The sequence below is a fragment of the Mycena indigotica genome (assembly GCF_014461135.1).
Source record: "Mycena indigotica strain 171206Taipei chromosome Unknown Mind.scaff0007, whole genome shotgun sequence".
In the NCBI taxonomy this organism is placed as follows: Eukaryota; Fungi; Basidiomycota; class Agaricomycetes; order Agaricales; family Mycenaceae; genus Mycena; species Mycena indigotica.
In genome coordinates, this window is record NW_023503006.1 from 3523300 (window position 1) to 3537319 (window position 14020).

At 56.0% G+C, this 14020-nt stretch overlaps 1 protein-coding gene across 1 annotated transcript; it reads left to right on the plus strand.

Moving 5' to 3' along the window:
* Positions 1 to 9505: 9505 nt before the first annotated feature.
* Positions 9506 to 13845, plus strand: MIND_00882800 (uncharacterized protein; the record flags this gene model as incomplete). The annotated part of the gene is made up of 8 exons (XM_037365482.1): positions 9506 to 10035; positions 10094 to 10512; positions 10558 to 12337; positions 12387 to 12458; positions 12511 to 12593; positions 12652 to 13194; positions 13243 to 13522; positions 13569 to 13845. 8 exons carry the CDS (start codon positions 9506 to 9508, stop codon positions 13843 to 13845), a joined length of 3984 nt encoding a protein of 1327 aa, XP_037218724.1.
* Between the last annotated feature and the right edge of the window lie 175 nt (positions 13846 to 14020).

Sequence of the window (14020 nt, forward strand, 5' to 3'; positions counted from 1 at the left end):
GTTTTCTTCTTTCGGCAACGCTTCTTTTTTTTATGTGTACAACTCTGCAAATCGGCCGACGGAGGACGAGCGAGCTAGAGGCTCCCGTGTAGGACGGAAAGCCAACTACCTATTACCTAGTCCGACAGCGGAGTTCAAACGCCACATTTCAAGTGCGTCTTCTTTTCTTTTTGCGTGGCAATTAGTTTCAGCTCAGTAAGACCTGACGAGTAGCACCCCAACTCCCGGTCTCATTTTGATGAAGTAGGTCGCGCAGTGGACGCATGGCCATCAGCAAGTAAGCCGTGGAAAACACACATTTTTGGACAGACAGCGGAAGCAGAGTGGCCTTCGATCACATCTTAATTTATTACATCTGGCTGGATGCCACAGCCCTTTATATTCCTCTTGTCTCCTCCCACCACCTCCACACAGTCGTGTATCACCCACTCCTTCAACGAGTGGTCACCGCCCTCCCACCCGTGCGTCTTCGCTTCCAGCCTTGCTCGCTGCTCGCTGACTGACACCTATTTAGACGACACTCAAAAAGCCACTCGCGTAGACGGCGTTTTGACGATGGACACTCCTCGCACCGAAGCATTCTTCTTCCACCCCCACCGCCCATCCGCTCCCATAGACATTCCCCACCAGTCGAGGTCCGTCTCTTGCCCTTCGGTCTCGAGTCGGCCACTCTCTCCCGACCTCATTTTCGAAATGGAACCCTTCTCTCCGCCAACACACTATAACGACTATTCCTCAAGCTCAGTCACGGCAGCCCCACATACCGACCAACATGAAGTCCAGCTTCGGCCATTGCTCTATCCATTGCCTGTTCTAGACCCCCGTCGTCTTCGAGACGGTCCAGGCCACCCTCCCCCGCCCACATCCCACAAAGTGTAGCACTGCCTACGCCGCCATTGCCATTCTTTCCCATCGCATATAATGGTCCCCGCCGAAGGGCTAGCACCGTCGCTTCCGGTCGAGACAATGAGTCTCGCTCCCCAGAACCTGGTTCGGGTCAACTTATTCCTGTCAACAAGGTTGTCGGATTCATACCTGACAAGACCTTATGCGTCTCGAAGCAGCAGTTGGACGCTTCAGTGCCAGAACTAGAGAGAGGTCGGCCTCGAACGATCAAATCGACAGCTGGCTTACAAACTCCATCGCCCACACCCTCTTGTGAGCGCAAACGAGAACAAGATCCGCCAGTTAGTGCTCCTGCAACGTTGCATCGCGCAGTATCTCGCTCCGGAAGCAATACCAACCACACTCATCGTCCGATTTCTCGCCCAGCATTTCCTCGACGGTCTTCTTCTTCGGTTCATTCCGGGTCTGCCCCCGCTGTTTGGCGTGTTCCAGCCGCTCATGCTTACCGCGACGAGGACCTCGATTTCTCGCAGTTCCTCCGTCGTCGCATCGAGAACCGCAATATTATGAGCTGGTCGCCCACTTCAAGCTCCAATGTGGCCCAGGCCCGTGCTGCGCTCTAGATGCGCGGTTAGGGTCCGAACTTCTGTCCCTCTTTTTTTGATGTCTTGAGCATGCCAGAGCCAAGCTCAGATTTCTCGGTGTGTCTCTTGTTTTACAACATCCAAGATGTTCACACCGTATTCTCAGTCAACCAACTGTTATTTTGTCTTTTTCCCTCGACTTCGATGAAAACCCGAAGCTTGGTACTTCGCCCAGAAACAACCAAAAATGTCTCGTCCCACTGCGGCGAACAAACGACCCCATCTCAGCATTCCCAGTCTCACGACACTAGACATATCATCCCCTGCATTGGCATCGAATCCATCATTCATCTTCTCCTTTAACGACAACGAACCCCCCGCATCCCGTTCTTTGCTTGTCCTGTCTGCATTACTTAGTTCTCTCTTCCCAGCATCATCATCACATCGTACATCACACCCAGCATCGCATTTCTTCCCTTTCCCGAGCCAGACCCCAGTTATAGAGACATAGACGTATTGATACTGTCGGCTCAAAACAAACTCAGCTACTAGCTTCTCCCACGTAGGTATCGATGTCGATGGTGGGAGCACATGTACCTCGCATTGGAAACAACCAGCAATGAACGAACGATAGCTGGATTAGGCTTAGGCGCAGAAAAAATATCAAGTCAACGTGTTTTCCTGTAGGCAGACCTACCTGTATCACAATTTCAATCCCAAAGAGTGCACTCGTATGAATCGATACGCGGCAGATCGCGGCGTTAGCGAGTGGATGCAGTGGAGCTATGGAAAACAGATCGGGCAGTGGTTCTGGGAGGGAGAAGTATCAAATTTGATTGTATAAGCTCAATCTAAGACACAAACCACGACTGGAGATAGAACCGCTTCTGTATATGTATGGTTTCGCGCAAGGGTTTTCAATGCACGACAACTTATCGATCCCGGCGCGGTCCCGTGATCGCGCAAAACTTTTGTCGCGTGTATGATAGGTATTCTGGTGCGAGAATTGAACATGTAAGTAATGCACTGAGGATGGAAGTCACTCGAGTCTGGCTATTTTTCCATCCTGTGAACGCGGTCGAAAACCCGAATCCGAGTCACATCAAGTCACATCAGATGAAGCGCACCGCCACTTCCGTAGTTTTCTCTCTCGACCCACATTCACAAATAACTAGCTGCTGGGGGCAATACGAGGCGCTGATGTCCGCTAGATGAGTCTTTTGACCTACGGGGCTTGCTTTCTGGCAAATACAAGGTGCATCTCGGTTCTTATATCTTCAAGTTGTCTCTAAGTTATACAGGCTGTTTCGCGGAATTTTGGAACGCTCTACTTCAAAATAGTCCTGATGTCTCCTCTCGACGCTCGCTTTCTTGATGTCTGGTGAACTCAGCAATTGGGCCCGTCGCGTTGGCAACTACTTGGCTCCGCACTTGCAGTGGAGACCTGTGGAGACTGTAAATTGAAGATCAACGCTAGAGGCAAGCGATCGATATACCCACTTTTATGAAGACTAGTGCTGGCCTGGAGACTGGGTATGTTGTCATCACAGAGTCCTGGATTTCAATTTAACTCCCAGCACTCGCTTCTTCTAGCCGCTATATTGTCGTTCGCCAATGCATTTGTGTTATTTGAATCGGCTCGTGGGCTCCATGCCCCAGCGAGCTCCACTGAGCAATTGTTTGCGACAGATACAACAATGAAACAAGCGATTTCGGTGGCGGGCGGAGCCGGACTGGCTGCTCGTAAGCGGCTTCTGGAGGTTAATGACTGTGGGCGTGCTCACTGGTAAGACCCGACCGCGATATCTTCAGGACTCCTCAGGCTACACACGCCAAGACATGCGCCGCACATGCGAAAGCATGCATTCGCCACGCTCGATCGTTGCCAGTGCATCCCACTGACTCCCAGGAGCTCCGAGTCATGTGCCAGGCGAGGTCAATGATGGGGACACCAGACGCGATGCACGATGAAGAATTCGAATACGTCGCACAGATCAATGACATTCCCTGCATTCAATGATGATTGTAATTGCTCCTCGGGTCTGAGCTAACAATGCCCAGTTGAGGCGCTGCTGCCCAGTCTGGATGTAGCTGCGCAATGGGTTAACGTTGCGCTGAACCATACTATCCACAGGACGCTTAGCCTAAAAAAAAGTAAGATGTTGCTCGACTTTAATTGCGGCGCGCTGATCTCTTACCACGGCCATTCTGAGACCTGATACAGCTGTTATCTGCATGTGTTTCAACTTCGAGGAAGAACGCGAACGGACGCAATTAATCTTTGCGATGGAGCTAGCATCAAGGTCGAGGTCTGGGTTCATCTAAGAAGGACGGTGGCGAGGTGTGAAAGGCAAAGCCCAACAATAACGAGGGTCATCTGGGTGCCTGTGTCGCTGCTATTGGCTGACCCAGGCTCTGGCTGGGGCCCAGTGGGTGAAACGGAGCCGTCGGAAGCGCGCTGGACGAGATTTGCCGATTGGATAGGCTAGAAAGCGGCACAGTCAATCAAGAATGGTGACACGGGTTGTTTGAGTTGGGAAGATATCTCAGTCAAATGGGCCCGGGATGCAGCACTTACCAACGCCGGTGGGTCGTACGTAGACCGGGGGAAGTCGATGGTACCACTGCTTACTCAGGCCCGTAGTCAGCACGACCGCAAAAGGCACATTGAGACCAACTCGGGGTTTCCGGCTGTAGATTTTGCGAGGTACAATTCGGCTCCCATGCATATTGTATGCTTTTTTAATTTAGCTAGCCTGCGCATAACAGATAAGATTGCTTCCAGGAAAAGACGGCGTTTCACTGGCCAATGAGCGCGGTCTGCCTCCGCAGTGAGCGCGCAAGCCGATGCGGAGCTGGCTCGAGACCGCAAGGACCCCGGCTCGCGCGTTGGTAAAGGTAAAATCTTTCCCTTCAGGGCTGCACTGGTGAGCGGCGCACTAAGCTGAGTGCAGACCAACGCATTCCTGGATGCAGAGTCACGAGTCCCAAAAATTCAGGGGCGAGATTGCGATTACTCACAGCTGTGCGACGGAGAAATCGAGGCCAGGTCGGTTCATCATTCGCATCTGGTATTTTGGCAATAATTACGTAGCGCGCTTGTGGCGGGCCTGGGCGGGCGGGTCGTGGGTCGTTTGGTTTTTTTTCTTTGGCAGTCGAACTCGAGAGGCGCTGCAAGGCGCAGCTGGCCGACGCGTCGCTGAGGCGCATCATTTGCAAGCTTGTTGGACACGACAGGCAGTGCTTTCGATCAAGTGTCGACGTGCAGGTGCCAGCGCCAAAAGATTTGGCTTTTTGGCACGAAGCTGCAGAGTATCAGCGAGTGGTTGACGGATGAGTGGATAAATGGATGGCGGAACTCGGTGGGCGCCGCGCCGCCCACCCACGCTCGCTGGCATCCCATTGGGTAGGAGGATGCCGTTGTCGCGCTGATATGGTAGTAAATTACGATCGTTGAGTCCAGTTACTTATCGCCACAAACGGCGGAGGCAGAGTCGGAGCGGATGAGCCCCAGGTGGTAAAGATCGCTTTGAGACCGCTCCTCATTGGCTCGCACCTGCGCCAAACTCAGTGGGCGCTTTGCAAATTTACGGCCATGACCCTCCACGACCTTGCTGAATACGCAATATTCCGAGTGAAAAGGGAGTGGAAGAAGATAGGCAATGATAATCATCTGATAGCCGAGGGATGTCAGGTGATTTTCCCATCGCCTCCGGGTTTGCTCGTGCCGTTCGCCGCCGGCATCGCGTTGGGTGGTGCCTGACCTGTGGTCCAAGCGAGGGAGCCGGAACCTCGGATCAGCGGCGTCTTGTGCGTGGTGGTTCTTGGCGATTTCTTCATCCAAATGACACTGATTGAATGGGGGAATGAATTCAAGGAACGCGATCAGGGCCTTCGACGCGGTCGGGACCGCAGGCTTGCTCGCATCGGTGCTTGTGCTTGTATTCCACCATGCTCCGATGAGCGCAGTTGGTAAGTCCAATGCTTCCGCTGGATGCTTGCGTACACAACGGGATGGCATCATGGGCGCTGGCGCCTACTCAGCTAGCCAACGGGAGGTGTACTTGGATGAGGTCATAGGCCGGGTCTTGATCACCTGCGATTAACATTGTGATTATCTCTTACGGGAGGACTGTGAAGCAAAGACGGAGGTGGACCAACTGGGCCGCCGGTACTAGCAGATGAATTGATGATACCTGAGAAGCAAAGGCTACCAAAGGAAGGTGTCGCGAAGGCTGCTTTAGATGCGCAATGTGCTCAGCGCTGAATTAATCTGCCAATCCAAACTCGCACCACCTTTGTTCGAGTTGAAGGCGGAGGTAGATGCCGGATCCGCGCCGGGCCACTGATGGACCAGAGTCGGTTAATTGCGTGACGGCCATATGCAGGTGCTCTGCGGGACGGTTCATGTTGATGGTGGTCGTCGACATTCATTATCGAGGTAAACTTAGCGTGGGTAACATGTCGCGGAGATCGGCAGCCAAAACGCGTCCGATTACTAGTAAGGACTGCAGTTCCAACGGCTTGCACGATCTTGGACTCAGTTCCGAGGAGGGCGGAGCGTATGAGTAGAAGAGCTGGTATGGAGACCTGAACCATCTCAGGCTGGGTAGTGACAAATAAAGCGCAGACTCGATACAAATCCGTCATACCTGAGTCTGCATTGAAGTCCAAGTTTGGAAACCTTTTGCGAAAGCTTTCGGGAAGATGTCGGGATTTAGAGTACGCAGGCAGGCACCGCCTCGAGGATTGAGAACCCGTATACGTCTATACAAACTTTGTCAGGCTTCGCGATCTGCATGCGGCTTTGGACTGATTGAAATGTGCGGGGTCGAAAACCGAGATAGATAGTAGACAGAGAATACACTCGGCCGCGGACGGCGATCAGCGAGCTGCCAGATAGCTGGCTGACATGGCGCACAGTGCTCGGCGAACCTCGGAGAGGCCAAGATCGACGTCGACAGGTGGTTCACTTCATTTATGTCAGTCAGGTCGGTTCGTCTGCGGTTGGCGTTGGCAGAATGTGTAATGCGTAACTTCAACTCGCCCGTCGTCAGTTCTAAGAATAACGCTGCCAGGCCTGATGTTCGCAGTCACCGAGGCCGACAAGGAGTGTCAGAGCGCCGGAGCCATCATGAATAGCGACAGGAGAGTTAGGGTGACGAAGAGGCCAAAGCAGTGCTGCCGAGCTCCGGACCGGGGGCTGGACAGAGGTCGACGCCAGACGGTGCAGTTGTGCCGTTGGTCGGGTCGGAGGCGGACCGTCAAGATTTGGCCATGGGTGTGCAATGAGGGGAAGACCGAGTTCTCGACCGAGCAGCGCGGAACTCAAACTTGGATTGTAGTTCCTGAAGAAGCCCTTGCGATTATCATGACCCAATACTCGTCTCGCAGCGTTGATGTTAACGTTCCTGGCGGCAGATTGGGAACCGGCAGCCGGTTCCGCGAAGGTGACGCCTTGTCTTCGTATTGTGGCGGACGAAAAACCTCGGAGAAAGACGCCGGAGGTCGAATGGGAGCACGCGGTCCGCATGGAGGAGATTGCGTATCTGCATAGTAATTGAACAAGGTACCGGTGGCGAGCAAAATGCACTCTGCCAAATACACAAATACGAGGACTAACCTGAGTCAGCATAGGCAACATCATCGGGCATTGTGCGACAAGTGGAAGAAGCTCTCACAGAGATGAAGAGGAGGAGACCAGGCCAGAAGCCGTAGGTGCGTTTGAGCTCGATGATTAACAAGTTCTCGCCTTCTGGGAGTCGAGATACTGCTCCTGGCCCAAGACGCCGCGAAGAAGACGGGGTCTGAGAGGCTATCAGTGGTAGCTCAGCTGAATGCGCCGAAGTGGCGATATTTGGAACCCCGGGCGGAATGGGATCAAGGCGATTGACTGATTGGAAAGGCAAACAAGGTCGAGGACGAGGAGAGAGGCAGTGTAGATGATTAACAGCTAAATGAAGAGATGCATCACAACGGCACATGGGTGGCGTGATCTTCGAATTGATGTGACTCGTAGAGAGGAACTTCATTTTCAACCGATTAATTTCGATTCCCAGTGCATTTCTCGACCAGGTCGTGAATGCTGCCATAGCTCAGGCTGGAGCCAAAACATGACTTGGTGATGCACCTTCTAGTGTGCTTGTGGATGACTCGTTGGAAACACGTTGAAAATTCAAAGTTTAGAACAGAAAAGCTCTCAGGCTGCTCAAAGTGAGCCTCAAACAAGAGTCAATTTTCCCTCAAAGGGTCACATGATCTAACGATGATATACCTCAAGTTCCACTCAGACTATCTATTTTGCAGAGCAGCATAATTGTCCAGCAATATGTTTTTCTTTCCTTTCAAGCTTATTGTTTTTTGTGGGAGTGTAGCTAAATTAATTGAAACTAAAAGTCTAAAACCAAGGCCCAGATCAATTCAATATGACTATATATGGATTGCTAGCATAATAGAGATTATCACCAGTGGGTATGTCTGAGAGGGATTACTGTAGCTGCAGTGTAGCATTTTATTCAGTTTGTATATTACACATCATACTGCCTATAAAATTCGATTTTTTTTGCATGTCACACTACTTTGCTCAAAATCCTGCCTCAGAAAGGCAATTTCTGACATTTCTGGGTGCCTCTGACACCAAGAACTTCCTAATTAGGAAATAATTCGAATTTATATTTTTGTATCAGATGGCACAGCATTCGAACTGAATATGAATAAGAATATTTTAAAAAATGAATAGGTTTTACTGGCCACTTCCAGCTAGTGATATGAACTTCTGAAAAACTTGATATTTATAAATAAATAAAAAAGAAAAAGAAAAATAGAGCTTAGTAGGGTCAGTTCAAGATTGCTGAGGGCTATTTGTCACTAATAATCTCCAATACTGAAAATATTTCCTGCCACTCTTTGAATCCAGGAATTATTAAATTTTCCTGAATTTTTTTCCTTTTAGCATAATTCAATAATAAGTTTTCTCAGCAACTTGAATATAATGTGTCACACAGAAGCTTAAGGTGAAATATCCACTGGGTTCATAGGTGCCACACCACACTATGCTTGGAATGGGATAAATCATAACTGTAAAATCTAAACTAACATGAATCTTGTATGCGGAGCTTGCAATCAGCAAGAGTGTGATTACCTCTTTCTAAGCTCAAATCAGCCTGGAATCTATTAGCCTGTGGCCATCAGGGTGGTACTTTCTAGGCAATGGCATGGGTTGGCCCAACCCATGAGTCAAACTTACCCATGGACCCTTGGGTCAGCTACCTGCGGACCTATGGGTATGTAGTCATGCAATAAGAGTAAGCAGTCATTTTATGTAATCTGTTTTAAACATTGAAGGACATGAGTATCTATAGACTTTCAAGTGCATTTGTAGCAAGTTCACATTAGTCTTAACTAATTAAAGTCCTACTATTGATATTTTAAATACAAATATAACTCTTTACTCATGGGTTTACCCATATCTATGCATATCCATACCCATGGGTATGGGTATGGTGGCTGTGCAGGTATGGGGCCTGTGATACCCAGGGGTTTACTCATACCATTCCCTAGTACTACTTTTCTTTTACTGAACAGTTTAAAAATTAAATTTATTATAAATATAACATAGTTTTTGTTTTTTTGTGGTATTACTGCTCATGAGTAAGAACAAAAATATTTGTATTGGAATGTAGGCATGCATTGCAGGCCCTAGTTTATTTAGTTTATCGTTCAGGATACCCCCTAACAGTAATTAATGCAAGGCTATCAGATTAGGGACATTTTTCTTAATCACACTTAAGTTTATATATACGGTTAATTCAACATGCTAGCACGAGATTGCTACAGATTGCATACTTTCCAAAACCAGCTAAGATATGTAAACTGTATACATTATAGTCATACCACATCCGCATAACAAACGCAGATTATTGGAGCACGGGCTGTCTTGAAGACACTATTTTTACGCGGTCTGTGCGGGCCCCGGCTTGGCGGACACAGGCCGCGACCCGATCAAGGTATCAACAAAAGGGGACGATCACGTGGGCCGATCAACACTTGCACATTGCTTCCACGACGCACACCCTATGGACACCGACGAGCACGAGCACGACGACGAGCGCGGCGGGGAGCGGGGCGGGGCGGGGGAGAGAAGGCCGGCGTGGCAGACGGAGGAGCTGGGGGAGGAGTGGGTCGACGTGGAGCCTGAGGAGGGCGATGGGGACGGGGAAGAGGGAGAAGATGGGGAGAGCGGGGAGGGGACGCGGTCTGTGTCGCTGACGGAGCCGCTGCCGAGCCACATCGTGAGCAGCACAGACAGCCCGGGCGGCGGGGGCACGGCGCCGTTCGGGGTGGGGACGTTCCTGGTGCGGGAGGACCGGGCGCCGGCGGTGCTGCCCAAGACGCCCGGGCGCGGGCGGAGCGCCGGGATGAAGGACTTCTTCAGCCCGCTGCCGCTGGAGCGCATGTTCGAGCCGCCTACCCCGCCGCTGCCGCCCGTCCCGATGCCACCCGTCAGCGAGGAGGGGAGCAGCGGGGAGGAGGTGCTGGAGACGGATCTGCCGATGGTGTCCTTCCACGGCCACGGGAGAAGGAGGAGCCTGGACTGCCGCTTCACGTTTGCGCCCCCCCAAGGCGACGAGCACGCCGTTGCCCCCTCCGCCCCCCGCCAACAGCCACCCCAGCAACAACCATGGGAACAATGGGCCAGCGACGGACCCGCGCCTGCGGCTGTTCCAGTTCACGTACGACACCTTCACGCGCGAGCACCTCTCCGCGCTCGCCGACTCCATCGCGGTCAACACCCCCTCCGGGCCCGCCGCCCCCCGCCTCGCGCCCGTCTCCGAGGACAGCCCGAGTTTCTCCGACCTGCGCAGCACGAAGCGCGTCAAGCTCAGCCCGCCGGGCGAGTACGGCCACGTGTATGGGGAAGGGGCGGGCGCGAACGCGAGCATCGCAAGACCACGGGTGCTGGGGAAGGCGTATGTCGGCGAGTCGCGCTCGCTGATGGAGAAGATCCGGCAGGCGCGCGACTTCTCGACGGTGTCGACGGTGGTGAGCGAGGCGAATGAGGAGAGCAAATATAGTGCTTTAGGTGTGTGGCCTGTTTTGTGTTTTTTCTTCTTGCTGATGGGGACAGAACAACTACGACGACCATCGCTATTGACGGTGCCCGATAAGGACAACAACAACAAAACTAGCCCCACTACTACGACTACTACTACTACGAATACCCCCACACCCACGCCCGCGCCGTACTCGTCGTCGACCTACCGCCAGCAGGCCGCGGCGCTGATGGCGCAGATCAAGAGCGACATGAAGGGCACGAAGCGCATCTTCTCGGGCGACACCGACGCGGACGTGTCGCGCGTCACCGCCGAAGTGTCGTTTGACAAGGAGAACTTCACGCCGCGGCACGCGCGCAGGGTGTCGTCGTCGTCGAAGACCAGGGCGAGTCCGCGGCGCGGCGGGAGGGAGGGCAAGGAGGCGCTCCTCGCCGCGGAGATGGCGCGGCTGGACATCGCGAGGCGGCGGCAGGCGGCGTTCGTGCCCGCGCAGCCCGTCAGCATCGTCGTGCAGCCCGCGCTGCTCGGGCCCCCCGGACACGCGCCGCCCGGCGGACACGTGACGGGCGGCGGACCGGGCGCGCACGTGCAGGAGGACCTGCGCCGCTTTGTGTCGAGCAGCACGGCGTCGGGGACGGGCACGGAGACGGGGACGACGCTGACGGCGGGGAGCTACGTGAAGCACGCGGGCCCGCCTGTGCCGCCTGCCATTGCGAAGCACGCGGGGATTAGGACGATCGCGCCGGGGGACGTGCCGGTGCTGCCCGAGCGGATGGGGGACATGTGGTTTGACCGGGGGATGATGCGGTGGGTAAGGAGCGTGCAGGCGGCGGGCGGCGGGGAGGGCGGGGAGGGGGCGCAGGAGGGGGAGAGCGAGGATGTGTTTGGGGATATCGAGAGTTTAAGGGATAGTCGGGACGACGAGGAGGGGGACGAGGGGGAGGAGGGGATGACGAGCTTCGAGACGGACGGGGGGGTCGTGCCGGTGATGACGGGGGTCGGGAGTATCAGGGCAGGGGAGGGGGACGAGACGACGGACTCGGAGGACGTGAACGATGCGGTTGATGGCGGGCTGTTGGCGGACTATGCGCAGGAGGGCGAGTCTGGGTCTGGGTCTGAGGAAGGGGAGGAGGACACGCAGCGCCCCGCTCTGCACCACCACCAGCCACAGGCGGACGAGTCGGTCACGGGCGCGTTCCTCCCGCCGCCGGTCGTGCTGCGGACCTTCTCCCCGCCGGCGTCGGCGACCAAAACTCCGGCGAAGTCGGCGCTGAAGACGCCGGGCGCGTCCACGCCGGGGCCTGCGTTCACCCCCGGCCCGGCGAACAGGGAGCGGGACAGGTACACGACCCCGCAGCAGCAGCCGGCCCGACGCGCGCATAGACGGTCGGTGAGCTTCTCGGACGGGAAGCGGGACGGGCCGATCCGGGGGCTGGTGGAGAGCAGCAGTGTGGGTGGAGGAGGGCAGCCGAGTGTGCGGAGTAAAAGGATCGCGGCGATGTTCGTGGGCGCGGAGGATTCCGAGGAGGAGGAGGAGGACGAGCATCACGACGAAGACGACGATGTCCAAGACAACGCAGACGACAACGAAGACGCGTCGGGGGTGTCCACCAGCACGCCGCGGCGCGCGTTCTCGCGGACACATGCCCAGCGGGCCGACGCGCTCCCGCACGGGACGTTCCTCACCGAGTGCTCGTTCGGCGTCGCGCACGACCGGCTCGTCGCGGTGCTCACGGACGTGGAGCCGTTCGAGCCGCACTGGGAGGCGCTCCCCGCGCTCGACCTCGCCGGCAAGGGGCTCGAGAGCGTGGCAAGGCTGAAGGAGTTCGTGCCCGGGCTGGACGCGCTTAACCTGTGGGTTTTTATTATTATTATTACCAGGGTTATGGGCTAACGGCGACAGGAACGGGAACGCGCTGGCGTGGCTGAGCGGCGTGCCGGGCGGGGTCAGGACGCTGGCCGTCGCGTCGAACAGGTGTGTGTTTCGGTGATATCAGGGAAACGCGGTCACGTGCTGATGGCAACAGGCTGACGGGCGTGACGTCGTACAGCCATCTGCTGAACCTGGAGAACTTGGACATCAGCCGGAACGAGGTGGAGTCACTGAGCCGTGGGTCCCTCCTCTTCGTTCCACAAAAAAAATTATTTATTAAGTATTATTATTATAGAGCTGGCGTGTCTGCGGCACCTCCGGGAACTGCGCGCGGACGGGAACGGGGTGCGCAGTCTGGAGGGCCTCGAGGGCCTCGACGGGCTCGTGAAGCTGTCGCTCGCGAAGAACAAGCTGCGCGCGCTCGACGTGCGCGCGGCGCGGGTGAGGTGGACGCGGCTGGAGGTGCTCGACGTGAGCGGGAACGCGCTGAGAAGGGTCGCGGGGCTGGGCGGCCTGCAGGCGCTCGTGGTGCTGAACCTGGAGGACAACGAGCTGGGCGCTTTGGACGTCGCGGAGGGCGGGCCTGGGATGGGCAGGCTGCGGGTGCTCAGGGCGTCGGGGAACCGGATCGCGCCCGGGGCGCTCGGCGTGGCGGGCCTGGGCGGGCTGCGGACGCTGTATGTCGACGGGAACGCGCTGAGGGGCGACGAGCTGCTGGGAGATGGGGGCGGAAGGCCGTTGAGGAGCTTGGAGAACCTGAGCATCCGGAGCCAGCGCGGCGGGGCGCTCAGGATGGACGTCGGGGCCGTACGGGACGCGAAGCGGCTGTATCTCAGCGGTGGGTCCCTTGTTTATTACATAAGACACGTGCTGATGGTATTACAAGGAAACACGCTGCCGGCGACGTTCCTGTCGACGCCGTGCTACAACCTGGTGTACCTCGAGGCCGCGCGCTGCGGGCTGACGGCGCTGCCGCGCGACCTCGCGGCGCTCGCGCCGAACCTGCGCGCGCTGAACCTGAACTACAACTTCCTCGGCGAGCTCGCGCCGCTCGTGGGGCTGACGCGGCTGCGCAAGCTGAGCGTCGTGGGCGCGAGGCTGAAGGAGACGAAGGAGGTGATCAGGGCGGTGCGCGGGCTGCCGGCGGTGGAGGTGCTTGATTTCCGGTGAGCATCAGCTATTTTTTATTTTAAGGGGTGCTGATGGGGACAGGATGAACCCGTGCACGCTGGGGTGGTACCTCCCCCTGCTCCTCGACACGCACGCTTCCGACCCGGACGAAAAAGGACAAGAGAACGGACAGGACACGTGGGCGGAGCGCGACGCGCGGTTCCGGCGGGGGCTGCCGGACGCGGCGTACGTGGGGCGGCTCGCGTACCGGGGGCTCGTGATGCGCGCGGCGGGCGCGCTGCGCGTGCTCGACGGCGTGCCGGCCGCGGCGAAGGAGCGCGCGAAGAGCGAGGCGGTGCTCGGGCTCATGCGCGCGTGAGCGGGGGGCGTGACCGCGTCGCGTGGGCGTGGGCGTGGGAACGGGGGCGATGGTGATGGTGATGGCTGGGAAGGGAGAGGGGTGTGATGTAATCGGTAATTTAGAGATCGATCTAGCGTCGTCCGCATTGGGCGTGCGAGCCGGGTCGGCTCGCTGGCTCGGCTCGCGGGGGGCA